Source organism: Hemicordylus capensis, chromosome 3 (genome assembly GCF_027244095.1).
Source record: "Hemicordylus capensis ecotype Gifberg chromosome 3, rHemCap1.1.pri, whole genome shotgun sequence".
NCBI classification, from domain to species: Eukaryota; Metazoa; Chordata; class Lepidosauria; order Squamata; family Cordylidae; genus Hemicordylus; species Hemicordylus capensis.
The window spans coordinates 237,064,225-237,092,125 of NC_069659.1; the positions used below are offsets into that span (position 1 = coordinate 237,064,225).

At 41.7% G+C, this 27,901-nt stretch overlaps 1 protein-coding gene across 3 annotated transcripts; it reads right to left on the reverse strand.

Moving 5' to 3' along the window:
• On the reverse strand, positions 1–27,874 carry ECD (ecdysoneless cell cycle regulator). Of its 3 annotated transcripts, XM_053306183.1 has the most exons (15): positions 27,731–27,852; positions 21,648–21,715; positions 19,812–20,039; positions 19,145–19,262; positions 18,004–18,091; positions 16,436–16,614; positions 15,548–15,740; positions 12,015–12,143; positions 11,491–11,616; positions 6,665–6,750; positions 5,328–5,434; positions 3,126–3,309; positions 1,618–1,685; positions 1,275–1,489; positions 1–723 (listed from the first exon to the last, which is right to left on the reverse strand). In XM_053306183.1, the coding sequence occupies exons 3-15, from the start codon at positions 20,014–20,016 to the stop codon at positions 520–522; spliced, it is 1,902 nt and encodes a 633-aa protein (XP_053162158.1). In that variant the 5' UTR covers positions 20,017–20,039; positions 21,648–21,715; positions 27,731–27,852; the 3' UTR covers positions 1–519. The 3 variants fall into 3 exon arrangements, with proteins under 3 accessions (XP_053162158.1, XP_053162157.1, XP_053162156.1); XM_053306182.1 differs by lacking the exon at positions 21,648–21,715 and having other exon boundaries at positions 27,731–27,874; XM_053306181.1 differs by lacking the exons at positions 21,648–21,715; positions 27,731–27,852 and adding an exon at positions 27,580–27,724.
• Positions 27,875–27,901: the final 27 nt, after the last annotated feature.

Genomic DNA, 27,901 nt, shown 5'->3' on the forward strand with positions numbered 1-27,901 from the left:
TATATTAAAAAGAAACACTTTAGTAGTTGCTAGTAGTATCTATAACTTTAAACCTTGAAAAATTTAAAGTTTTGTGTTACAAGTAAATAGAAAAAATTCGTTAAAAAGAGTCTTCCAGTTTTTCAACTGATGCTAGTGGCTTTAACAACCAACAACATTTTACATATACATTGCTTTTTTCTAGGACTTTCCAATATAATATAAACCTTCAAGAAGAAAATGTAGCAAGGAAATGTTTAACAGAGTGCATTTTTCTCAAGACATCCTAATTTCTTATACTGATGCATTTGAACAAATCCAGCCATTAGACTAACTTCCTTTTTTATCAAACAGATTCCATAAGGGTAGAAGTTTAAAGCAGCTGTTAGTAAAAAAATATTTAAAAACATACTTGCACACTTCCAAATAAATGAAAATCTTTTGATCCTTAATTTAAAGAGACAATTACTTCTTATGATGCTGCTGCTATCCAACAATATATCCCTGAACTAGGAACCAGATTATTCCATTAATGAATTGCTATTGAGGTTTGTTGTCTGTATTGTCGGGCAAATGTACTCCCATGCTCTGTAGAATGTTAGAGGCAGGTCCTGCTAGTCCAGCTTGAGCATTATAAGATTCCAGCAAGTTAGTCACTAGATTCAGATCTATATCCACAGGTGTCAAGTCATCTTCCAAATCATTGTCAGTCTCTTGGGATGAACATATCTTATCAGACCCAACCTGTAATTGGAAGTGAAACCACAAAATGTTTTAACATTGCATATAGATTCCTTTAAATTTAACGTCATAATGTACACATAGGGTAACCTGCACACAACTTATGGGTGGGTTTCTCCAGTCCACTCCCTGGGTTTTCTTTTGGCATCATATCAAATGAACTTTGCTGTTTCATAGGGCTGGGATTTGCAGAGAGCCAGCAGGGTGCAGTCATTAGCGTGCTGGATTATGGAGACCCAAGTTCAAATCCCTGTTCAGCCAAGAAACTCACTGGGTGACTCTGGGCCAGTCACGATCTCTCAGCCAAATTTACCTCACAGGCTTGTTGTGAAGATAAACCTAACCATGTACACCACTCTGGGCTCCTTGGAGGTAGAGTGGAATATAAATGTAAAAATAAATAAACGTAAAGATAGGTGCTGGCAGGTAAGAGTCACATTTTAGAAGTACTATGCAAGTCAAAAGCATAGATACCTTTTGAAATAAGTAACTTCCATGACTAAATATTTCTCTCCTCCCCATTGGTCACAAGAAGGCAGGTCTGCTAAACATACCGCTTTTGGATTATTGAAGCTTCTCCCAATATTGGTCGATGCCAGTTCATGGTCCATCTCATCCATGTATGATTTGAAGCTTTCAGCTATTTCATTCTGAGATGCTGTATCCTCTTGACTATTGGAGTTTGGATTAGACTCTTCATCACTGCTCAGAAATTCAAACTCCTCTTCCTCTTCCAAATCATCTGAGTCCAGCTCTTCTGAATTTGCCCCTAAAAATAGGACCAAGGTAAGCAGAACCAAGAAACTAGCTTGCTATCATTACTTCAGCAGAGGTTTAGGAATAGGAGGAAACATGGGTATTCCCCTCTCACCACCACCACTCCCACAGCAAACTCACCTAATATTTTGTCTAAGGCATTTGTGAATGAGTCAACATCAAAAGTGACATGGGCTTCAGAAGATGACCTGAAAGTAACACATTTGTATTAACATGTTTGTAAATCTGGTTGTGGCATCTGGGGACAACAACAACTAGTTAACCAAAAGTACAAAACCAAAGAAAGGGATGATGACATGAACTTTCACAGGCAAAAGTTTACTTCCTCAAATATAGCAGAGGGAGGCAACCGTGGCCCTCCACAATTGTGGCTGGGGATGATGGGTGCTGTACTTCAACAACAGCTGGGAGAGCCAAGGCTGCCTACCCCTGAAATGTAGGCTCTTGCTGCCATAAGCTTTTGCTACTTTGTTTGGCCTTTCAATCATTCATAAGCTTTTGCTACTTTGTTTGGCCTTTCAATCATTTACATTTTAATGTAAACCGCCTTGAGCCTTTTGGAAGGGCGGTATAAAAGTTTTAATAATAAATAAATAATAAATATATAAATCACTACACACACACACACATTTTTACTGCAAACAAATTATTCTTCTGGAAAACAAATTGTGTCCACCTGTAGTCAGCTAATGAATGTTGGCAAAATTCACAGTGTATGATCAGAATAGTCTTTCAAAGAATTTAAAAAATAAAATAAAAACAGGCTTCATCTAACATTAGAATCTGATATGAACTTAGCTCAAGGACACATATGATATGAACTTAGATCAAGGCACGCAGATCAAGGACACAACTGTTTTGCAGCTGCTGCTGCAGCATTTTTATATCACAACAGAAACAGAGCAAGTGATAATAGCAGATTTAACAGTAAGAGATTAACAAGGGTTAAAAAATAAAGACGAAGTTACATCATTAATCACAACAGTATTCTCTCTCTCTCTTTCTCTCTCTCTCTCTGAAGATAAAGTAGGAAAGGTTTATAACAGCAAACACTCATTCTTCTTAGGCTTTATATGCAATTGGTTTAAACTTGGCCAAATAGTAATAAAGGAGCCCTAGTGTTATCACTACAGGCTCTCTACCATTTTGAGTTCTAATATAATTCTCAAATTCCTTCATATGAGTAATTTCGGCTGTTTTACGTATCACTCACCCAATAAGACACATCTGGAGTTTCTCCAGTTCCTAGTAAGAACTTTTTTGGCAGCAGTTAACAAGTTCAGGATGAGGTCAGCCTCAGCAAATTTAACAAAATAACTAAAAGGTTCCATTTGCAATTTAAATAGCTGTAATTTTATAAATGCTTTAAGATCTTTTGCCAATTAAGATATTATTTTGGGACAAACCCAAACATGAATACAAAATCTAGAGTAATTTGAAACATCTCAAGCTTTGCTATGACTGCTTGGAAAGTTGAATTACTAACCAAACAACACAAAAATTATTATTAAAAATTATTATTATTATTATTAAAATATTATTTAATTATTATTTAATTATTATTAATTAAAATTATTACTTAAAATTATTTAAGGAATCCTGTGTAGACCAGGTATCTAAAGGCATACCATGGCATTTCTGCTCCTTCATGTGTTGAGACTTTAGATATAAAAGCCTTCATGCTTTTAGTGACCTCTGCCAAGTCATAATTCTGTTCCTCTTCATTTAAACTAGAAGCAGACTTGTTTGTTCCAGATGCCTCCTTAAGGATCTGATCGAGAGTGCCTGGAGAGATTTCTAACCAACTGTCATCTGAAAGTGTACAAAGATATAAAAGAGCCGCAATTGTAAATTAGACAACACAAATGCTCCAAGCACAGCACTGTAAAGAACACAACCTGAAGACTGTATGTGTTAACACACCAAATTTGTTAATTATCTGTGGACACAATACAAAAATGATAACATTCAAGTAGAATGTCCACAATTATAAACTGAAAAATGATCACCCATAACACAGAGAACAACAAACAACTATAACTGTGATTGCTAAAGAGCACTAAAGGAAGCTGAAAGCCTTGTTTGTACTGTGATTAGAGAATTAATTTTTCATTGAGTAGCATCCACACTAGTTCTGTGCTAGTGTAAGGCATAGCACATGAAGAAATTCGCCTCTGTTCCAGACTAGTTCTTGCACAAGCGAGAAGCTACTTGTGCAACCTCTTGCACAAGCCTGAATATGTGCAAATGGGGAACTCTGTGCAACATGCATCTGGGTGGTTCATCTTCTGCTAGTAGAACTGCAACTTTGCAGAGCACAAAGGGAGCCACGGTGGATGCTGCCCAATATTTTCATATTTTAAAAATGGGTGTTTTACAATTACTATGTTCTATGTTTGTCGTGTTCTTTATAGTGTATAGTGGTTTAAGCATTTCTGTTATCTGAAAGAGGACATAATGCTAGGGGGAGATAACTATAAACGTAATCTGAAGAATTTTGAAATATTGTTTAAGATATGGCAACTCCAAGAAACTAGTTACTGAATGGAGACTAAGAAAAGGCACAAATAACCAATGCCAATTCTTCTATTATTTTGAGAATGATCACACTTCTTTCTCCTTTTCTTTTGAAGAAAGAATAAAAATTAGAAATACATTATAGCTTTATCATCATTTTGTTCAACTTTGTGCTGTCTTTTACTCCTTCTCAAGAAAACAAGAAAAAGCGGGGACACGGGCACAAGAACAAACAAAAATGCAGAGGCACAGAAGATTTCTGGATGCCTTCAGTTTGAGATTATATGTAGTATTTCTTCACTTTCCTCTGTGCCTCTGCATTTTTGTACCTTGCCCATTCTACACGGGTTTATTTTATTTGTTTTACTCCTTCTCTGCAAAATGGGTAGATGCTGCACATTTGTATACACACCCACATACTCTCCCCTCCACACACACACCCCAGAAACAACAACAACATTGGCTGGAGGTTACTTTAATAAGGTGGCACCTGCTAAATCCCATATTCAACAGACTTGGTTCAGACATGTTATCGAATGTTGGGAGGAGACTGTTAGGCTGCATGCTCTCTCCCCCTAATCCTCTGATTAAACCTAGGTTCTGGAAGCGTGGTTAAGAACATACCCTGGTTCATTTTACCCAAGGTTAACAAATGTCCCATGCAATAAGCAGCCCAAGCAAAGTGGGATGAGGGAAAAGACAACGGACTCCTCCTACTCCCTTGATAATAGCAGACCTGCATTGGGCCACAGTCACACAAATATACCAGAGGACGGAGGGAATAAACAGAGCAGAGAATGCTAGGCTTGCTGGACAAGATTCCAGCTTTCCTCTGCATCTCCATTGTTGAGAGAGATTTTGCTACTCAATAGGAGCTAAGTATTTTTCAAGTGTTCTCTTTTTAAACCCCCTTCAGCCCAGTTCCTCCTAAGGGTGCCAAATTCACGGTAAAATATTAATCCACAATGAATTATGCAAAGTATATTTACATTTCTAGTTGTAACATTTAGGCTGGAATCTCATGCACACTTACTTGGGAGTAAGTTCCACTGAACTCAAAACATGTTTACTCTGAGTAAACTGAGTAAACATGCATAGGATCATGCTGCTAGATACTTTAAGGCCACTATTCTACAGTTAATATGGTGCAGTCATCAACAGGCTTCATCATAGTTTCCCAAGGTAAAGAGGGCAATTTGATGCCTGCATCTACATTTTGCAGAAATGCCAACCATGGCCCAAAGGCACAGTAACTATGTATGAAATCTGTAGGATGCTGGTTGTGACCTTGCTCTTCTACTATCTCTTCTTACCATCCTCTGGAGGAAGACTGCTTGCTTCTTTTCTCAAGTCCTCCAAATTAAAGGAAGTTGTCCTTAATATTGTGATAATTTCTTCACCCGGACTTCTGGCAACTGAACTAGCATGAAAAACACCACCACAAAAACCAAAACACAAATTAAATAAACTTTACAACATTTCTGTACTCTTTTAGATTCACAGTTCAACAAATGAAATGCTTTTATAACCTTCCTAATACCAAGAGCAGTTTCCCACATTGCATTTCATGAACAGTAGGAAAAACTACATGTGCCATCACATGTAGAAATCTTGTGCATAATACTTTTGCTCTGTGTAAAGAGGTTAGAAAGATTCAAATTTTCCAATGGAACACTGTACACTGTATTAACCTATAATACTTAATTTTTCAGTACATTCTCTAGTATACATTTCTTAGGCTTCAGTGTTTGTAAACCAAGTTACAACATGGTTCAAACAGCTGTATTAATCTGGCTTATATAAAACCCTAATTGGAAATATGTTGGCACATTCTTTGGAAGGCTGTATTTACAAATGCTCTGGATGACACAGTTTCCTCACCAAAACCAAACAGCAGCCTAGAGGAAACTGTAAATGTTAGAAATACCACACAATATACATTTGGAACAATATACATTTGGAAGGACTGCCTGTTTCCAAGGGTTTCTGCCTGCCCAACAAGATCGTCAGGTGGGCCTTTGCTCTGTGTTCAGACGTTGAGAGAGGCTAGATTGTTGTGCACATGGGACAGGGCCTTCTCTGTTGTTGCCCCCAGACTCCCAGTGAACATTTGCTCTGTGACAACTGTGGCTGCTTTTAAACAACAACTAAAGACTTGTTTTTAATTTACTCAGGCTTTTACTTCCTAGATGTTCCAGGTTTCTCAGCTTTCTTGCATTTGTTTCTTGGCATTTTATGATTTTAATGATTGATTTTACATGTAACTTTCATGGGATTTTATTGTATTCTAACTATTATAAATCACCTTGAGATGCATTATGAAAGATTCAGTATAAAAGCTGAACAATAAATAGATTTGCAGCATACCTATACACTGTGGCTGGAGTCAAAAGTACAACTGTACAAATGCTTTCCACTTGTGCAGAAGGGGGAGGGGGATTCCCTGATTTTTCTTGAATACTCCTTCCTTCACATCCCATGCCATTATGGAGAGTTCCCCAGCCATCAAACACAGCTTGGGAAGGGGCTGCAACAGGAAAGGTGAGGCAGGAAAGCCCTATTTAGTGAATGGAGCTCTGCTCATGGGAGATGCTCACATCCAGTACAAATGCAAGCAAAAAACAAATACAAGTCAAATCAGTGATCTTACCTGTGTGGATCGATTACAGACTGTTGGAAATAATTTTCTGCCATGCGCAACTGATCCAGATACCGAGCAGAACCTTCCAGCTCACCCTATGAATTTTAAATACAACTGTTCAATGCATTGCCCTCTTTGATAGTAGCATTTAGTGGGATTTGAAGTCTGAGGGGCTCTTGGAGAGAAATCCTCTTCCATAGTGCAGAGGACAGCCACCATTTGAGAGATCACCTCACCTGGGCCAGCACAAACACACACAAAACTGCGCTGCTTGGGTTGCAGTAGTAACACGATCCACTGTAGTGGCTGAGTGCCACCTGGCCCATGGAACATAGTTCAAAGCAATCATTAACTCCTACAGCTTGGCTAAAAGCATCAAGATTTGATGCAAGAACGACTGACCCAATCTGGTTGGTTACCTTCTGGTAGAGCCCTTTCCGTTAGGGAAAGCCCTATCCCACAGATTATGCTACAGTCGGTAGAGTTTCCATCTGAAATTTGATGAAGTGGTTCAGACTGTTCAGGTCTAGGGTTGCTCTCCATCCTCCTCAGCACTATACAGAAAATGGAAAAGATTCCTACACACATTTCTCGTCAGCGAACTGTCTTGGTCATTTTACTTGCATTTCCACTATATATTCTATCAGACGCGTAGGGTGGGGCAGCCAGGGCACGTGCCCTGGGCGCCACCTGAAGGGGGCGCCACACTGCCTGGCTGCTCCTGCTGCCGGCACCCAGATTCCTGCAGAGGCACCTGCTGCCCCGTCCCCACAGTGCGCTTCCCAGCAGCACTTTGACAGGGAGGTGCTTCTGCTCCACTGCCACTCGGGTGCAGACCACTGATGGAATCCTGATTCCCTCCAAGTTCGAGCCAATCCTCTGCTTCTGCACCTGCAGGATTCACTTATTCCTCCACTTGAAATTCTGAGACCACAACCGCTCACCAGCCAAGCACGAATAGGAGATGGAGTGTAGTTTGTGCAAGGGCCCTGCCTCCCTCTCTCCTCTTCACCCCCTCCCCACGAGAGAGGGTCGGGAACAAAACTGTAAGGAGCCGGAGAGAGCTAACAGGGCATGTGCACAACTGTCCCGGTGTGGACGTTAGGCGGAAGTTTTCTAGAAGTGCGAAAAATATTCAGGTTAGCTTCTGTTCTTCGTGAGCGTGACGGGCAGGGGGCGGGTGGCTTACATTGGAGTGTGGGATGCTGCATTTCTGAGATGACAGAAGCTTCTGATCATCTAGCTCAGAGAGGGTAGAGAACTGTGGACCATGGGCGAAGCGATCAGAGGGAGGCAATGAATGGGGAACGGCTCCAGCCCAGAGAAAGAGCAGGCCGGGGACAAACCGAGCGTCTCCAACTGCAGCAAAATGGCACTTTCTGAGGGGGAAGCAGCCGGAGCCGAGCAGGACTGGGAAGCGGCGAAGGCTGCCTATGAAAACCTCACCACTACCAAGAGACCCCGACCTGTAAGTTACTGGACTGGGTTTGAAGCAACTGTCTGGCAAAGTTTCGCCCTCTTTCTTGCTTTTTAAGTAGGGTTTGTCTGAGCAAGCATTTCTAAGTTTCCCCCTCGGTGTTTCCTTCCTCCATGCGGCCATACCCCAAATGGCTGCCTGCTGATTCTCTTTGCCACTCCTCCCTGCCTTCAAGTTCCCATGAGTAGCCCTTTACTTTCTTCAATGCACACATTCAGTTTGGCATCTTTCTTGGTACAGTCTTGCCTCTCTCACACACTATGATTTGTATATCCTAATTATTTTCCCACCTACTTTAAGTATTTGACCTCAGTCTTTTTTTCTTCCCGCCCTCCTGAAGGCATTAATTGAAACTTGTTCCTTTTATTTGCTTTCACCCTCCTCCTATCTATAACCCTGCGTGTGCAGCCTTAGCTCTGCTCCCCATGCCCTTTTAAGGGGTTATTTGACTCCCCTCACCCTCCCCACTTTCGCCCAGTCGCTACTTGTCTTAAGACACAGCAATTCTTACAATAAAACTGTGAAGACTTAACGCTCTTAGCTCACTTATTTCTCAGTCATGTTGTTTGTTTTCTCGACCATGGCTGAAGGAAGATAATGAATGGAATGGAGCTGATGATGGAGTCGATTGATTTGGAAGTTTAAAGCTGTGTGTGCATGCGTGCATGCGTGTGTGTGTGTGTGTGTGTGTGTGTGTGTGTGTGTGAGAGAGAGAGAGAGAGAGAGAGAGAGAGAGAGAGCACGCGCGAGCAGGGTGCATTCTGGGCTTAAAACAAAAGAGAGAGTTGATCCTTCACAAAAGTTAATTATTTGTTTGATTTCGTAGTTTGAAACAGGAAATATCCTGGCTTTAGCAAGCTTCAGATCTACTCTTAGCACATTAAAAGCACTGTGCATTATTAGAATACTTCAACCTTTCAGGAAATGTCCTGTTTAGAGGATATGTGGTTTCCCTTCACCCACCACCTTCAAAATACTGCCAATAATTAAGAGGCTGCTGGAATGAAACAAGGACAGGGAGAGGGAGAACAACCCTTGTGAAGTTTATACATATATTACAATTTATGTTTAAGTTCAGCATTGCTGAACTCCTACACACCAGTTGTAAATAATTTACTTGTAATAAATCCAATTTTCTACAGAGGGACTTACATCCAGGTAATATGTTTAGAAGGATTGTAAGATTATAGTGTCTGGATTTCTTCTTGTTGAAACACAGAGAGCTTAATCCAGACAGTTAAGCAATTTTAAGAAGCATTTATTTCAAAGGGAGAGAATGAAGTACATGCTTAGTCACCTCACTATTCTAAATTTAAATAACTCAAAACTGCTTCATTTTGCCTAGACCTAGTTTACCCCTAATGCTGCGATGGACACTTTTAAAATGCTGCATCAAAACATGTAGGATTCAGCATTCCACTAAGCTGACACAAACAGAGAAAAATCATAACTTCACGAGCAATCCAATTCTGTGCCTGTCTACTCAGAAGTAAGTGCCACTGGGTTCATGGGGCTTACTTCCAAGTCAAGGAGCATAGAATTGCAGCCTTACAGTAGACAGCTCTATCAATGGCTACTAGTCTGAGGGCTTTAGGCCACCTTCAGCCTCAGAGGCAAGGAAGGTACAATTATAATTTTCATGTAGCACCATAATTTGTTAATTAAAAGATTAATGAGCTTGACGTATTTCTGAGCTGATATTATGGTAAAGTTATCTGAAAGATGTGTGTCAGATGTCTGGACAGGGGCGTAATTTCAGCGTTTGCCCTGGGCGCTATTTTCCCTAGATATGCCCCTGTGAATCACCTAGGTCATTAGGTGATACCTTGCTAACTGAGCAAAGAGGCATCTTTTACAGGGGTGATTCTCCTATATTTAACAGGAGAGCAATTGTCTATATTCAGCCACAGCACAGCATCCTTTCAGTTGCTGTGACTGATGTCTAGCTTGTGTTTCTTTTTAGAATTTGAGGCCCTTTAGGATAGCGAGCCAATTTCTTCCTCATTTCTTTTTCTGTGTAAACTGCTTTGAGAACTCTTTTTTGTTGAAAAGCAGTAACAAAATATTAACAACCAGCAGCAGCTGTTTCTCTTGTTTCTTTGAGCTTGGGGAGCTAATGAAAAGGTTGTGAGTACATCTTAGATAGTTCCAGAATGTCCCTTTTGCACAATCCTTCGCACCCACTGATTTCTGGGAAATTCCACCCAAATATGAAAGAAGTCCTGCAGCCTCCCTGTTCACAGCTGAGGACTGCTGCGTGTCTCCACTACATCCAGGGAGCCCCCAACCAAGTTGTGCCCCATGAAGGGAATGAATGCTAAGTTGACTCTAGATTTGTTGACATTCCAGTTTTTAGCCATAAAAACATGACATCCAAGGTCACAGCCCTTGCAGAAAACTCTATGGCATCTGCTATAAATGATGCAGCCTTGCCCATTTTCTGAAAGGCACTATAAGAGAATGGCAGTCTCTCCAGAGCACTGCCTGGAGGTTCTTTTCCCTACATGCTAGCAAATTTTCAGATGGCAGCAGACATCCAGTTTGCAAGGTCAGACGCCTCACGAGGTTTTCTTAGAAGTAGCTTCTTCTTTTTGACATCTTACTCTTTTTTGCTCTCCTTGTCCTTATCCACAACAGCCTGAAACCAAGGCCACCGCAGGTGCTTCTCCAAGACGAACACTAAGGCGGTCCATAGCTGGCTTGGGAGGATACAGAACTTCTAGTGCCCCTCACCAAGGTCTGGGCTGGGAGTGGGGACCTGCCATTCCCCTTTAAGTAAACACTGGAACACCTGGGAAAAGGGAATATCCAGGCCCCAGTTGTTTGGAGCTGGGGAGAACTTCCTGAGCTCTAACAGATCCAACCTACCTCTTCTTCTTGACATACTAATTTTGTATGTAATGGGGAGCCCCCCAACTGTACACTCCTTTAATTACAGGAAAGCACACAAACACTTTCCTGCTCCCCCACAGACTGAAGTAACCCCGTACAGAAACAGATTCATTAGGATAGACTGTGGACTGGAATTTCTATCTAAGCCAATAAAGAGACAATAAATAATCACACTCCAATAACCTGAAACAGACCAAAATGATGAATCCTAGGAAACTAGGACAAGTAAATCGTTTCAGCTTGTAGCTTGCCTTAGGATCACTGAAGAGAAGGTGCTGTTCCTTCAGTGCTATGACTCCACTAGGAAACAAGTCCTGTATCCCTTTACAAGCAATAGAGATATTTGGGAGTATATCTGAAGGTAAGTATGGTGGCATCAATTAAACTTACAACATATACTGTATGTTCAGTGGATTAAGTGGCTAAAATGATTTTACAATCTTTCAATTAATGAAAAATATCTCACCTTAAAATAATTGTTTTTCTTGAGGCTCTTGAGAAAGTTATCCCACAGTGGAACATTCATCGTATGTTCCTCAGAATTATCAGCTCCTGAACTACACTTGGAACAGAGAATTTCAAAGCCATGAGCCTGTAAGAGAGAAACAAAAAACCAAAAACAATACAATAGCTCGGCTTTTATCTCAGGTTCTTAATGTTTTGTTGGGGTGCAATCCTTAATATTCTATGTCTGAAATAACTTTAAAAGCACATCAGATGAATTTAGGATTGCAGTCCAAATTCATGGCAAGAGTTTCTGACTTGCTGTACCTTCTGCTTGGATGGGAAACATATTTAATTCTCACTTTAATCTCCTAAAGATTGTAATAGAAACAAGAAAAGGAGGTCCCTTTATGCCAGCTAGCAATGCTTATTTTGAAAAGTTTAATATGCATTATCAGTAAAATCATACATATACATGAATCAATATCTTTTTAGACAAACCAAAATTGTGTGTTGGAAACACCAAGTGTTGAAGAATATACTTACCAACTTCATACCCAGCTCATATGCTTTGTACTGAGGATGAGAACGAGGAGGCAACGTGTATCCACTTCGTCTGTCTGGTACAAAAATCTGTTGTACCAACTGTGCATATAGGCACTTAGTAAAAGTGACCTGAAAATAACATAACATTTTATTAAGCATGCCTGTTTTAATGTACTTTGATCTATAACAAGGATTTCAAGCATAAGGATAACTAATGGGAGCCAGTGTGGTGTAGGGGTTAGAGTGCTGGACTAGGACCGGGGAGACCCGATTTCAAATCCCCATTCAGCCAAGATACTAGCTGGGTGACTCTGGGCCAATCATGTCTCTCTCAGCCTAACCTACTTCACAGGGTTGTTGTGAGGAGAAACTCAAGTATGTAGTACTTGTGTATGTAGTACTGTTCTGGGCTCCTTGGAGGAAGAGCAGGATATAAATGTAAGTAAGTAAGTAAGTAATGGCAATTGAAACTAATGGGGAAAAGTCATAAAGTTATCTGAAAGAATGCTATAGGGACTGCTAATACATTACGATCTTCTGTTAAGCAACAGCTCAGCTCACCAGATGTACTAAGATGCATTTGAAAATCAATTTACTGCCTTCTAAAGCTCACACCACAGAACTTCAGTAGTTTCTGCAGCATACTAGCATTGGCTCTTAACACTACAAAATGACATGGCCAAGGAGGGCTGCATGCTGACCTGTGCTTTTTCAAGAAATACTGAGTTACTAGCTTAACCCACAGAGCGTCTGCACACTAGTACTTGATTGCTCCCTTCACACCCACCCGCCACAGCCCCCCTCAGCTCAGAGATCTCTCCACCCTCACCTGTGCTGCACTTTTGCTCCTCCTCCTCCATCCCGTTGCTTCCATCCCCCTCACCCCTCTTGGTCACTCCTCCATCCCTTTACCCCTCACCCCTCTTGGCCGCAGCTGCAGCATTGTGGTGTCTATTGGCCAAGCTGTAGCCCCTTATCCCCAGAGACCTCCCCATCCTCATCCGAGCCCCACTCCTGCTCCTCCCCACAGGAGCAGCAGCAGCGGTTGACAGGGCCCTTCCTTGTTGCTGCCAATGCCATGGCCACTTGTTCCCCTCAGGCCACTGACAAGCCCAGGCCCGGCCCTTGCCTGTCTGCCTCCCTCCACCAATGGCCTCAGTATCCCCCAACAGCAGCAGTGGTTGACTGGGCCCTTCCTTGATGCCAATAGGAGCTGCCATGACTGCTCATTCCTTTCAGGCTACTGACAAGCTCAGGCCCATCCCTCACCCTCCCTTCTTTCTCTCTTCCTTCTTTCCCCCACTTTCTCTCTTCTCCACTCGCTCTTCCCCTCCTTTTTCTCTCTCTTTCTTTCCCTTCCTGAGTCAACAGATCTTGTTCATCGTGTTTCCTAATCTAATTCACACAACAGCAGGTTCCTTCTCCTGAAGGGGCTCTTTCCTCCCTCGCGACCCCTCTCTTCACAGACCCCTGCACACTATCTATCTGTCTATCTATCTGTCTATCTATCTATCTCTTTCTCTCCTCTACAGTCAAGAACAATCTTCCGACCAGTAACAGTTGCATTCCAACTGACCTTAACCATCACAGGCTCTTCCTCCCTATCTGCATATGGAATCCTCACTGCCCTATCACCATGGTGCTTCTGCTCTCACAGGCTCCTCCTCCCTATCTGCATATGGAATCCCCACTGCCCAATCACCACGGTGCTTCTGTTCGAGCTGTTACGCATGGGATTAGCTATGGGTACGCCTTAGAGAATTATAGATATAGATATCTTAACACAGGTGGATGTTCTCATAAGCAAACTTACCCAGCCCCTCCTCCCCACAGCAGCTCTCCAAAATGCAACCCTCAAGAATGGGATGAGATGAAGCACAGAGAACTGTGAGGGAAGGGAGCATTCCCCAAAACATTTTGTGAGCAAAAGAAGATGCTTATTTTCAGTTTGGGGAATTTCCCACTCCTTCTTCAGTTCCCCATGCCCCATACCACCCCATTCCAAGCAGTCTCCCAAACCTCAGGAGTGCCTTTTGGATGGGTTGGTGGGGGAGTTTGCTTGTGCAAACTTCTTTCTACATGCAGGCGTTAGGGGATACACTGCTTTTTCATGGTCTATTTTCCATCAATCTGCAACAGACAATAAGTACTTTTTAAGAGTCCACAAAAATTAATTTAGTAAATTTTGTTTCTGTGGTAGTCTCATGCACACAAAGAGGATGCCATAAAAGCACAAAGTAACACAACCAACATATGATATGTCATGGATAAATGAAATTCTGGACTAATCAGGCTTTTCTGCTGACATCAGAAGAGCCATTTTCTGTTTCAAAGTTACTTGGAAGACACTAATAGGGATGTGCATGGAACCAGCGACTGCTGGTTTGAAAGTGGGGTGGGGAATAACTTTAAGGACTGGGGATGGTGCTCTTACCCCTGCTGTCATTAAAATCGGTCCCATGGGGCAGCAGTGTACCTCTTTGCTGCCTCGGTACGTTGCAGACCGGAAGTATCAGCTGCATGTGCACACATCACACGGCTAGGAGATATGCTGCTGCCCCGCAGGACTGATTTAATGACAGAATCAGTGGGGGAAACGTGGGGTGGAGGAGGGGAGAGCACCCTCCCCAGTCATTAAAGTTATCCCTCCCCCACCTTTGAACCGGCCGAACTTCCAGACTTTTGAACCAGGTTTGTGATGTCATTCACCCCGATCTAACCAATTTGAACCAAATGAGGTACAGTTGTAGTGAGTGACACACAGGGACACCTCAATGGTGTAGTTTGTAATGATGTCATCCACCCCAATCCAAGATGGTAGATGTGTAAACATTTGAGGCGCAAGAGATCTAACTTGTGGACCTCGATTTGAACCAAATTTAGTCCAGTTGTAGAGAAAATGAAAGGAAAGTAGGCAGATTAGTTCTTACTAGCACTTGTTTCAATATTAAGTGGAGTGCTCTCACACACAAAGAGAAGAAATTTAAATCATGAGCTGACCACTCTTTTAAACAGCCAGCACCCTTTGTAAACTGCTTTGTGAACTTTGGTTGAAGAGCGGTTTATAAATATTAGTAGTAGTAGCAGCAGAGGGAGTTTTTCAAGCCGATTGATTACTGATCATTATGGATTGTTTAATTTCAAAAAAGATCTGTTTTAATCCATGTATTTCTTTTTATGCAAATCTTTTTGTAATGACAAATTGTTCTTTATATGCAAGCCTTTTTCAGTGTAAATTTGTTTTTCTCTTCCATGGAGAGTCTATTTGTATCAAATCTCTGTAGCATAATGTTTATATTGGATTTTGTTAGACAATAAAAGCCTTGTAGAGAAAAGAAAATAGCCCACTCCAATAATCTGTCTAAAGATACTCGAATACTGTTACAGTACTGACAGGGTGTTTATTCCAACATAAAAGGCAATGATCAGAATAAATCAAGCTTCTAGCAGATTTAGCCCCTTATCTTGAGTCACCTCGACAGATGCTGTGGCTGTTGAATGACAAAACTGGCTCAGGTAGAATCATCACTTACCGAAGTCATTATGCGTGTCTCTGGAAGGAAAGTTTTGAAAACGCGACATGCTTTTAAGTCAATGGGGTCTCGCAGGTAAAAAGCTTGGACCGCTGCAGACAGTAATGCGGGACATTGCTTTAGCACGATTGCAATGCCTCCTGGAAGGTAACAATGAGCTTGGTGAAGGAACGTCTGAATTTTCTCAGGGTACCTGTAGCACAAAATTGCAATTTAGTGTGTAATTAAGAAGCATTGTTCTAAAGCAGGCCTTCTCAGCTTAGGCCCCCCCAGCTGTTTTTGGACTACAACTCCCATAATCCCCAGTCACAGTTGCCAATAGTCAGAGATTATGGGAGTTGTAGGCCAACATCTGCAGGAGGACCGAAGTTGAGCAGGCCTGCTTAAAGGGATCCAGCAGTTTTTGTATATGCCATTTCCTTTCCTTCCGTTCCCAATCCAGCAGCATTAATATACCCATTAAAGTAACAGAGATATCTGTCCAATCAAAATGGAACACTCAAGCCAACCAATCATGTCGGATGATCTTCAAAGTTTGTATAGAACACCTGTGTAAACCAAATAAAAATATATTGCTTCCCTTTTCTACAACAAGCTGTTGAGTGGCCTGTAAATCTAAAAAGGCAGAATTTCCCCATCCATAAGAGTAGATCCTAGCTTGACTTTATTTAACTTATTTACCACTGAGAAAACCCACACTACCTGGTTTGCTAATAGTCAAAGATATGACTGAAATTCAACATGCTGTTCTCTCACTTATGAAAGACTAAAAGGTTTACTCCTTTTGTGCCAAAACCAGTTATGAGTGTAATCCTGGATGTCGGTGGTTACAGACTCTTAATTACAATTCACCCCAGAAATCTAGCCAGCACAAGCCTAAAGACTTACCCACTGATGCGTTTACATATTGCTGCTTTAATAGATTTTGCAGATACAAAATTACTGGAATGGGTAGATAACAACTTCAGTGCCTGAGGAATTGTAGGACTAGTAGCAGGTAGTAAAGTTGCCTCTTCAGAAGTCTTTGGCAGTGGAATTATGCACAGTTCTCCACCATACAGGAACACCTGACAAAGACATACATTTCTTTGCTAAGTTTTAAAGTTCTTTGTACAAGTACTAAATTCATGTATGGCAACTTAAAAATAAAGACTAAGAGACCAGCTAAAAGTAGTAATGTGCACGAACCGATCCGTAGGCCATGTTAGAGGCCTGCTAACCGGTTCGCACATGGGCCGGGCCGGCGGTTCGATGTGGGGTGGTGGTGGTGTTGTTTTAAGGGCAGAGGGTTGTACTTACCCCTCCCGCTGCTTTCCCCCCTCCGGCGTTCCATTTGTGAGTAAAAATTTCAGGGCGACAGCGTTCCTCCCTGCTGCCCCTGCCCCCTTGTTGTCTGCCCCAAACATGGAAGCAACTGCTGCGCGCCGCGCACATCACAGTGATGTGCGTGCATCGGTGGTGCACACGTGCTGCAGTTACTTCCGTGATTTTGGAACACAACAAGGTGGCAGGGGCGGCAGGGACGAACGCTGCCGCCCTGAAATTTTTACTCACAAATGGAGCGCCGGAAGGGGAAAAGCAGAGGGAGGGGTAAGTACAAACCCCCTGCCCTTAAAGCAACACCACCACCCCCCGATGTCGGAGTGCACCTCTGCCATCTGTGCACACCCCTAGTTAAAAGTTATCATTATGGTACTGTAGGAAGAAAAGTATTGAATTCCATTTAAACAATTTTAAGGCTATTTTTCAATCAAAGGTTTCAAGATGGCTCACAAAAAATGCCCCCAAAACAGACATTGTCGAACTGGGAAAGGTGCAGAAAAGAGCAACCAGGATGGTCAGGGGCCTGGAGCACCTTCCTTATGAGGCAAGGTTACAACATCTAAGGCCTTTTAGTTTAGAAAAAAGGTGACTAAGGGGAGACATAAAAGAGGTCTATACAATTATGCATGGTGTGGAGAGAGATACTTTTCTCCCTCTCTCGCAACACTAGAATCAGGCACCATCCCATGAAACCGATTGTCAGGAAATTTAGGACCAACAAAAGGAAGTACTTTTTTTTTTGCACAGTGCATAATCTATCTATGGAACTGTCTGCCTCAAGACATGGTGACTGGCACCATCTTGGACAGCTTTAAAAGAGCCTTAGACAAATGCATGAAGGACACGTATATCAATGGCTACTAGTCTGGATGGCTATAGGCTATCTCCAGGTTCAGAGGAAGGATGCCTCTGAATACCAGTTGTAGGGGAGCAACAGTAGACACACCTTCATCTCTTGCCTGTGGGCTCCCAGAGTCATCTGGTGGGTCACTGTGGGAAACAGGATGCTGGACTAGATAGGCCTTACGCCTGATCCAGCAGGGCTGTTCTTATAACAAAGAACAATACATAACACATATATGGAATATGTTCTCCAGACTTGGCACTGGTTTGGCATTTTTAAGCCCTCTTACCCGATTAATGCTGTTTTCAGGATTCAACCACTTCGGAAGGAAGTCAGCTGCTTCTATCAGCAGGAATTCACCATCATTATCATTCACTCTATTCAAGTAGAAAAATTACTCACAACATTTTGTCCAATCCAAACTTACACATGAGTTAGGCCAGAATGCAGACTGCGTATGCATATACAACTGAAAGTAATGCAATGCTGAGGCACAATATCTATATTTGTATTTTATTTTTTTGACTTATGACTGCGGTTCTTGATCCAGCAAATGATATATGCACAGAAGCCTGATCTCTTTATCTCTTGATCAGGGCATTTTTATTCATCTCAATAAAATATTGGTACCTGCCCTGTCCTTTGTCGTCCACCATCAACCAAAAACAAAAAAACCCAAAACAGTATCTTCCTTGAACTATCTTCTAAGACCAGACACAAATTTTAGAACAGCCTAAGGCTGCACACCTATGCATACTTACTAAGTCAGACCCATGGTGATTGATACTTCTGAGAAAACATGGTAACACTGTACAACTACTTGTACTCAGATTTCTATATCCAACAAATCTTGGTGACCCTTTGCAGTGAACACAATCCAACTGAAACAAGCAGCAGTCTAACTAGCTGCAGATGTTGCACAGTTCTAACACCGTATAATTCTGGAATTGAGTTCCTAGCCTACTAATACAGAGCAGTCCATGCTGGAACAAGCAAAGTACTCTCTCTGTCAATGTGCTGCATTCCTGCAATTGTTAAAAAAATATCAAAGATAAGCTCTCAGCACAGCTATATGAGATCTAAAGCAAAGAAATATGCTATGTGCATTACAGCAAAGTATTGCAAAACAGACTAAGCATATGATCAGCTTTTAATATAAAGAAATGTTTAATAAAATGCAAATAAGTGCTTTATTGAATCAAGATCTCACAGTACACTATGTGTTATCTTCTGCTTGTATCAACTTGTGGACAATTGAAACAGAAAATGGCTGCAATCATTTTAATCTAACCTTCTACTTAGCAAGACTGAGACTGTAACTTATAAATTACTTTGAGGTGATCAAACTACAGCCAACTATTTAATTTATATTATACCAGTACAATTAAAATATGTCTGATAAAGGAACTCTAATCCTAGTCAACACATACCGGGCTGCTAGTTCTGGAAATTCCTTTGTAATTTCCTTAATGAGGTATACAATAAACCATTCGTCTTCAATATTATCTCCAAATTTTGTGACACCAGCAATATGAGAAGGGACATCTCCTAAATAAAGACAAGGGGATGTTAGACTGTGTTACTTAAACCAAACTATTGACTGGTATATTGTATTTTATAACTAGGTAGGTTAATTATCATTGGGGGTTTTTATTATTCCTTTTCCTTTACAATAGCAACTAGTAAAATTTCATGTCGGATAAAATTTGTTTTAAAAGGTGTTTGAAATATTTAAAGAACCAAAAGGTCACTTTTTTTAAAAATGGAAAATTAAATATTGAACATTTTGAAGCTAATATACTTCAGAAAATTAAAATCAGCATACACACCCCACTGCTCAAAAAAAAAAAAAAAAAAAAGGAGGAAGAAGAAGAAGAAGAAGAAGAAGAAGAAGAAGAAGAAGAAGAAGAAGAAGAAGAAGACGACAAGTTTGGTGTCCTGCTGGGTCTCCAGAAATAATCATGTGGGATCATGATTAAAATATACATAACTTCTATGTCACAGTATCAATACCTGTATATTCTGCTAATTTTTTTATTAGGAAAACCTTCTCCATATTCAACATTGTCAGAATTAGAGTAAGGGCAATATTTTTACCTTTGGAAGGTTTATACTTGAGATTAAATGGCTGGTTTTGCCAGATGTAGGAAACCAGTATGGGTGCAAAGCATGCTAGTATTCTTTCAATGTATTCCTGAAGAATTTCTTGGCGACGTTCAGAGTTTTCTGTTAGATGAGTTAACAAGAACAGCTGGTAATGCACTGCATCTTCCACAGCTACAAGATTCAATTCCTTCTCCATTCTCTACTTAACAGAATAATACCCTGTTAAAAGAAATATTTCAAGAAAATAAACATTACATGCACACACATACAGTACGTTCTTCAACACACTCACATTTTAATATGCTAAACACTGCAATCAAGAAACTTGTACTCAGAGAACATGCAGATTCTATTTTTTTAAGTTATCGGAGAGAAGTCTATAAAGAAATTTCATAACAAGTTTTTTGCCATATAACAGGTTTGTCATCTTTAAAAGCAACAAGAAGAGTGTCAGAGACAAAACAATCTGTTCAGGAATGCTCCTAAATCCTAAGGACTAGAAAGGCCATGATTTTGCTTATAAAGTTGAATATTTTGAAGCTATCCAATATCCTTTAGAAAATTACCACAGATATATACACTCCAAGACTTTTAAAGATATAGATAGATATACACATACAAACATATTTATGACTTTGTCATAAAGCAGGAATCATTATCAAAGAAAAAACTAATTAACAACTAAATCCATGCTCTGATTTTACTAAAAACAAACACACACCCTCTGAAAATTATTTGGTCAAATATACTATTAATTTCTAGTTGAACTATTTCTGTAGATGCCATGTCAACAGTCATTCATAGACTACAGACCATAATTTATTTAGCTCTGCTTCTCTTTATTTGTTAAGGTTGGCTAAAAGAAGAATACAAAGTATCTTTAAATAATAATACACACCAATATCCTTTTCTCTGTTCTACAAACATGCATAATTTTCCTGTATGTACCAACAGAAAAATCATTCCCATCATGAATAGTATATGTAGTGGGGGGAAAGCAAGATGGCATCTGGAACGAAAACTCCTGACTAAACCAGCTGTCAGGGTTTTCATCAATCGTTTTGTCTTATCACCATCTTATTACCTTCCGTCGGCCAGATTGAGGTCGGTATGTGTGTGGGGCTTGGTCGCCCTCCTAGAGGTGCAAGTCTAGGGGGTCTTCAGACCCTAAAAAGTCTGGAAAACCCTGGATGAACATCTGGAGAGACCTTTCCGCGATCACCAGACCGAACGAAGAGAGGCTTTTCATCGCCTAATTACAGACGACCTGCTCTATTCTTTTTACCTCTCCTAATAAATCTCTGAGATGTCCACAGCCATGAGTTTGGCAGATCTACCATTTTTTCTCTTTCCTACTGAAAGCTCTTGCTTATTTTTTGCTATCTTTACTTTGCTGGAGATCTCAGCATTCCAGTGCTAACAGCTTTTAGTTTTGCCCTGAAGAGTTCTTTTAAAATGTCTGATATCCCAGCAATGACCTACTTCTTATTTTAATCTTGAACTTTAAATTGCTGTTTGAAACTCTGATGGATTTTTTAGGAGGCAGCTGAATGGTCTTCGGAGAGAGCCAGTATGAAGGGACTGATGCGATTTAGGGTGTGATATGAACGCAGAGACATACAGAACTAACTCATGTCTTGCCTGAGAGTTCTTTACTCTTTATTGTATTGATATTACACTGAAGCACATTTAATATTTTATATTAGGATATATTTGAGACATATTTTTGAGGTACACCTAAAATTACATATCTGTTTTTGTGCTCTTATTAGCAGGACCAATTTTAACTAGCCTCCTTTATCTGTTATTTATAACATTGAAACTCACGTGGAAGAGAACTGTATAGCACCTTGCTGGTGAAGTCTGCTGTTGTGGTTCTGATGTAAACTGGTTATCTGGTCGGATAGAACAAGTAATTTAAAATTCTTTGAATTCATTTTCGGCTTGGCTAGAATCGTGGATGTCCTTTGATTATTTTAGATTGTTTCAGTCCACCAGCTTAATATATAAGATAATATACTATATCTCACATTTAATGTAGCTGGGATGGAAAAAACTAGAAGATCCAAGACTTGTCCAAAAAATTTCCTTTTGTTTTGTATTGGAGAATAATACATTACAAAACATATTTCTATCAAACATACATGTTACAAGACTCAGTTAACCCACTTAACGAATGTTTTTGGACAATTTTTTTTCTTATTGTTTTTTATATAGATTTTAATTCAGAAGTAGGACAAAACTAGAGCAAGGGAACTTGTATTCTCTCCCTTATAAAATACAGAATCTTATCATTAATTCTTAATATCATTTTTTGAGCTTGTGGGGCTCAAACCACAGAGTACTGGAGATGTCTTGCTCTGCACTTGAATTACTTGTATCGTTTCTATCTTATACGTCAGAGTTGGGTTGGTTCTCTCCTCTTTAGACTGTTTGATAGTGGGATGATCAATTATGCTGGGACAGACTTTATCTCCTTTAATTTCTCCTCAAGGGGTTCAAGATTCTTTATTGAATGCTACTGATGCCTGATGCCTAGTTTAGGACTTTCTAGATTCAACTAACATTATTGTATTTTTCTTTCATTTCAGTTTTGAAGGATAAGACCTTTTATGTAAATTTGTTTGGTCTCAGAGATGTAACCTTTCTGTTTTCATTTGTATACTAATAAAAGCATTTTAAAAAGAAAAGAAAAAAGAAAAGTATATGTAGTGAACCTTCACAACTATGTTCATGATAAAGTTGTGCCGTCGAGTCGATGTTGACTTCTGGCAACCACAGAGCCATTTGGTTTTATTTGGTAGACTACAGGAGGGGTTTACCACTGCCATCTCCTGCACAATATGAGATGATGCCTTTCATCATCTTCCTATATCGCTGCTGTGTTTCTCATATAGGTGTTTCTCATAGTCTGGGAAACATACCAGTGGGGATTCGAACCAGCAACCTCTTGTTCCCTAGACAGGTTACTTCTCCACTGAGCCATTAGGTGGCTTCATGTTCATGATGCAGTGATATTTTGTTCAGCTAGTCCTAGGGGCTGGAAAGCAATATCTAGGAAATGGCTTTTCATGAACCATTTGCCATCTCAAAGGGCTGTAGGTCTCCTATTTTTCCTTTTAAAAGTTTTTTGAAACAAAACTCCTGTTGTCTTCCGAAAACTGCACCACAGACAACAGATGAAGCTTTCTATCACTGAATACTGACTTTTCATACCAGCAATGTATCCTAACGGCAAAAGCTTCTTTGAGGAGGGAAGGGGGGAACTTTAGAGTAAGAGGGAGGCATACTAGATCTCACTCCTACCACCTGCACTGGAGAAGCGCCGAACCTAAGGACAAAATGCTGCCTGGTTACTGGTTAAACTGCTTACAAGTGATTGATTGATTAAGTGCCATCAAGTTGGTGTTGACTCTTAGCAACCACATAGATAGATTCTCTCCAGGATGATCTGTCTTCAACTTGGCCTTTAAGGTCTCTCAGTGGTGCATTCATTGCTGTCGTAATCAAGTCCATCTACCTTGCTGCTGGTCATCCTATTCTTCTCTTTCCTTCAACTTTCCCAAGCATTATGGACTTCTCAAGGGAGCTGGGTCTTCGTATAATGTGCCCGAAGTATGACAGTTTGAGCCTGGTCATTTGTGCCTCAAGTGAAAATTCTGGATTGATTTGTTCTATGATTCATTTGTTTGTTTTCCTGGCTGTCCATGGTATCCTCAAAGGTCTTCTCCAGCACCAAAGTTCAAGAGTCAATGCTTTTTCTATCTTGCTTCTTCAAAGTCTAGCTTTCGCATCCATAGGATGTCATGGGAAAAACCATTGTCCAAATGATTCTAAACTTTGTAGATATAGACACGTCATGGCATCTAAATAGCCCTCCCAAGGCCTTCATTGCTACCCTAACAAGTGCTAGTCTGCAGCGTATTTATTTAGGGATGAGCCCGGACCGGTCCGGAGGCCATTCTGAAGGCCTCCAAACCGGTCCGGACATGAGGTCTGTCTGGCGGTCCGGCACTGGTGTGCGGGGTTCTTTAAGGGCGGGGGAGGATGTACTCGCCCCCCCCCACCGCGTTTCCCCCGCCAGCACATTCGTTTGGTAAAGCTTTTGGGGAGGCAGGATACCTCCCTGCCGCCCCTTCCCCCAGTTGTTGGCAAAAGGCTTCAAAAAGCCTTTTGTGCGTGCGCACGCCACGCATGCACATCATGACTCCGTGCGTTGCAGAGACGTGACATGCACGCACAACGTGCGCACGCGCAAAAGGCTTTTTGAAGCCTTTTGCCGACGACTGGGGGAAGGGGTGGCAGGGAGGTATCAAAAGCTTTACCAAAAGCTTTACCAAACGAACGCGCCGGCGGGGAAGGGGGTAAGTACACCCTCCCCCGCCCTTAAAGAGCCCTGCACACCGTGCCGGACCACAGCTCGGCGGTTCTGTGCACATCCCTATATTTCTTGACTGCTGGATCCTTTACTGTTGACGGTCGATCCTAAAAGGCAGAAGCTATCCACCACTTCAATGTCTTCATTATCAATCCTGAGGCTGGTTGCTGTACCCATTGTCATCAGTTTAGTCTTCTTGACATTTAGTCGTAGTGCTCCTTGATTTTCATTACTAGAGTTTGCAGGTCATCCGCATTCTCAGCTATCAGAGTGGCATCATCAGTGTAGCACAAGTTATTGATGTATGTTCTTCCAACTTTAAAACCATACTCATCTTCTTCCAATCCAGCATTTCTCAGTATATGTTCAGCATATAAGCTGAATAAGTAAGGAGAAAGTATATAGCCTCCACTTTGCCGATCTAGAACCAATCTTTTTCAACATGTTCTGTCTGGACTGTGACTTCCTGTCCTGTATATGTTTCTGATGAAAACAATGAGATGTTCTGGGACGCCCATTTTCCTAAGGATGTTCCACAACTTGACATGGTCGACACAATCAAAGGCTTTTCTATAGTCAATAACGTACATATTGACTTCTTTCTGGTATTCTTTGGCTTTCTCAGCGTGCATCAGCAATCATTCTTGTTACTTGGCCTTTCCTGAAACCAGCTTGAACATCCGGCATTTCCCTTTCCAAGTAGGGCTCGCCTCTAATCTGCATTGGATGATCCTGAGCATTATTTTGCTAGCCTGTGAAATTAAGGATAATTGTGTGATGGTTTGTGCAATCTGTTAGGTCTCCTTTTTTTGGTATGAGTATGTAGACTGACCTCTTCCAATTTGTTGGCCACTGTGTCGTTCTCCAAATTTGCTGGCATAGTTTAGTTAGAGCCTTGACTGATTCTTCTTCTGTTGCCTGCCATGTTTCTGTAGATATTCTATTAATTCCTGTAGCTTTCCAACTTGGTGATGACCAGAGTGCAGATCTAACTTCATCTTCCCGTACTAGAGGTTCTTGCAAATAGGGAATATCTTCTAGAGTATCTTGGATGTTGTCCCTGCTGTACAGATGTTCAGTATACTCCTTCCATATCTGTTTGATCTTTTCTGAATCAATTATTATCTGTCCTTTGACATCCCTTAACATACCAATTTGAGGTTGGAATCTCCCTCTGAGTTCAGAGACCTTTTGGAAAACTTGCCTTGTTTCTCATGTCTATTTCCATCTTCAAGGTCTTCACAAACGTCATTGTAGTACTGCTCCTTGTCTCTTCTAATAGCTTTCTGAAATTCCCTATTAAGTTCCTTCCTGAGATCTTTATCTTTCTGGACTTTGGCTTTTCTCCTCTTCTCGGCAATTTCCACTATTTGTTCTGACATCCATTTTGCTTTCTTCTGTTTCTTAGTCTTCGGGAGTCTCTTTTCACATTCATCCTTAACAACTTCTTTGATTTCATTCTACAGCTCCTCTGGTTCCCTATCTAGGAGGTTCAGAACTTCAAAGCGGTTCCTGAAGTTTTCCTTGAAAATGGTGGGTACATTCTCAAGATCATATTGTGGAAGCTGGATAGCTTTGTTTGTCCACTTTAGCTTGACTTGGAACTTGCACATGAGCAGTTTTTGATCCATTCCACAATCGGGCCCCGGCCACATTTTTATGTTATAACTGAACTCTTCCACCTCCTTGCACCAATAATGTAACCAGTCTGATTTCTGTGTACTCAATCTGGTGAAGTCCATGTGTATAGGCACCGCTTTGGTTGTATGAAGAATGTATTAGCAATGAAGAGATCAGTGGCTTGGCAAAAACTAATAAGTCATTCTCCTGCTTAATTTATGTTTCCTAAGCCATACAGTCCCACTGTGTTTTCCTCTTTACCACTTCCAACTTTGGCATTCCATTCTCCAACCACTAACAGCACATCTTGTTTGCATGTTCTGTCAATTTCAAACTGAACTTGAGCATAAAACTCATCAACTTCCTCTTCTTCTGCAAGAGGATCCCAGGTCCTGCTATGCTGCCTCATCATGAGAGGGGCAGAGAACTGTTTCTGGGAGGGATGAGCAAAGTATCTCAGGAGGTATACTCCCAGTAGGATCACCCAAAGCACGAAGGTCATCCCAGCTGCCCAGCTAAAGCAAGCAGGCACCTGTACTGGGCAGCAGCAATATAGGAAGGTGCTGGAGGTGGATGATCATGTCAGTGAAAATGACAAAGGCATCATTTCATACTGTGCGGGAGAAGGCAATGGTAAACCACTCCTGTATTTTACCAAGAAAACCACATGAATAGACAAAATAGAATGATTGTCGATGTAGTGCCAGATGATGGGCCCTTCAGGTCGCATGGTACTCAACATGCTACTGAGGAACAGCTAAGGATCTCTCAGAGTATCGGTGGTATTTATGACGCAATTAGACTAAAGCTTTTTGGACGACTAGCAACTGATGCTGCTGTGTGGGAAAAGAAAATCCAAAGCTGCAAAGACAGAATTACAATGGGAATGTGGAATGTAAGAGGCACGAATATGGGAAAGCTCGACACAGTGAAAGATGAAATGAATCAACTACAGATTGACATCTTGGGCATTAGGGATGGGCCCGGACTGGTCCGGAGGCCATTTAAAAAGCCTCCGGACTGGTCCGGTTCGGGTGGGGGGGTACCTTTAAGAGCGGCGAGAGGGTTTACTTATCTCTCCCGCCACTTTCCCGCTCTCGCGCTGTAATTCTAAGAGTAATTGGGGTGGCAGGACACCTCCCTGCTGCCCCTTTCCCGACGTTGCTTGTAAAAATTCCCAGGCGTCCTTTACGCGCGCGCGCGCAAAGGACACCTGGGAATTTTTACAAGCAACGTCGGGAAAGGGGCAGCAGGGAGGTGTCCTGCCACCCCAATTACTCTTAGAATTACAGCGCAAGAGCGGGAAAGTGGCGGGAGAGATAAGTAAACCCTCTCGCCGCTCTTAAAGGTACCCCCCCCACCCCAGTGCTGGACTGCAGTTGGTGGTTCCGTGCACAACCCTATTGGGCATCAGTGAATTAAAATGGACTGGAATGGTACACCATACCGGCAGAAAACCATACCGTTTACTACTCAGGACACAAGAAACAAAGAAGGAACGGTGTTGCTTTCATAGTCAGGAAGGATATAGCAATGACAGTACTTGGGTACAATGAGGTCAGTGACCGACTAATATCAAGTCGATTTCGTGGACAACCCTTTAACATGACAGTTCTTCAAGTCTACTCTTACTGGTAGCATCACTTTATTTGATCTGCATTGGTTACCAGCGCAGACACAGGGACTAGGGGAGCAGCTGCCTTGAAACTGGCACCGCTGTGACAGGAATCCGAGGTCCGCTTCCTCGGCAGGGGGACGTACCTTCCGAGCAGATGTGAATCGGAGCAGGTTGCGACTAGGCACTAAGCTTTTTGCTCTTCCCACAGCAATTTCTCCCCACCCTCCGGGCTGCGCACATAAAACTACGCACAAGCCAAGCGCCCACTCCCTCCCGCAGTGGAACGCAGCTCACCGCACGGCCCGCCAGATCCAGAGCCGAGCGGCCCTCCTCGGCGTAGTGAAGCAATCTCAGCCACGGCCGCGCGTGCGCGTGACTACCTCATCGCCACGCGCCACGCTTCGGCTGCCCAGAGGCTTCTACCATAGAGCGGAGACTTCCGCCCGGCTCGCTAGGGCAGGTGGG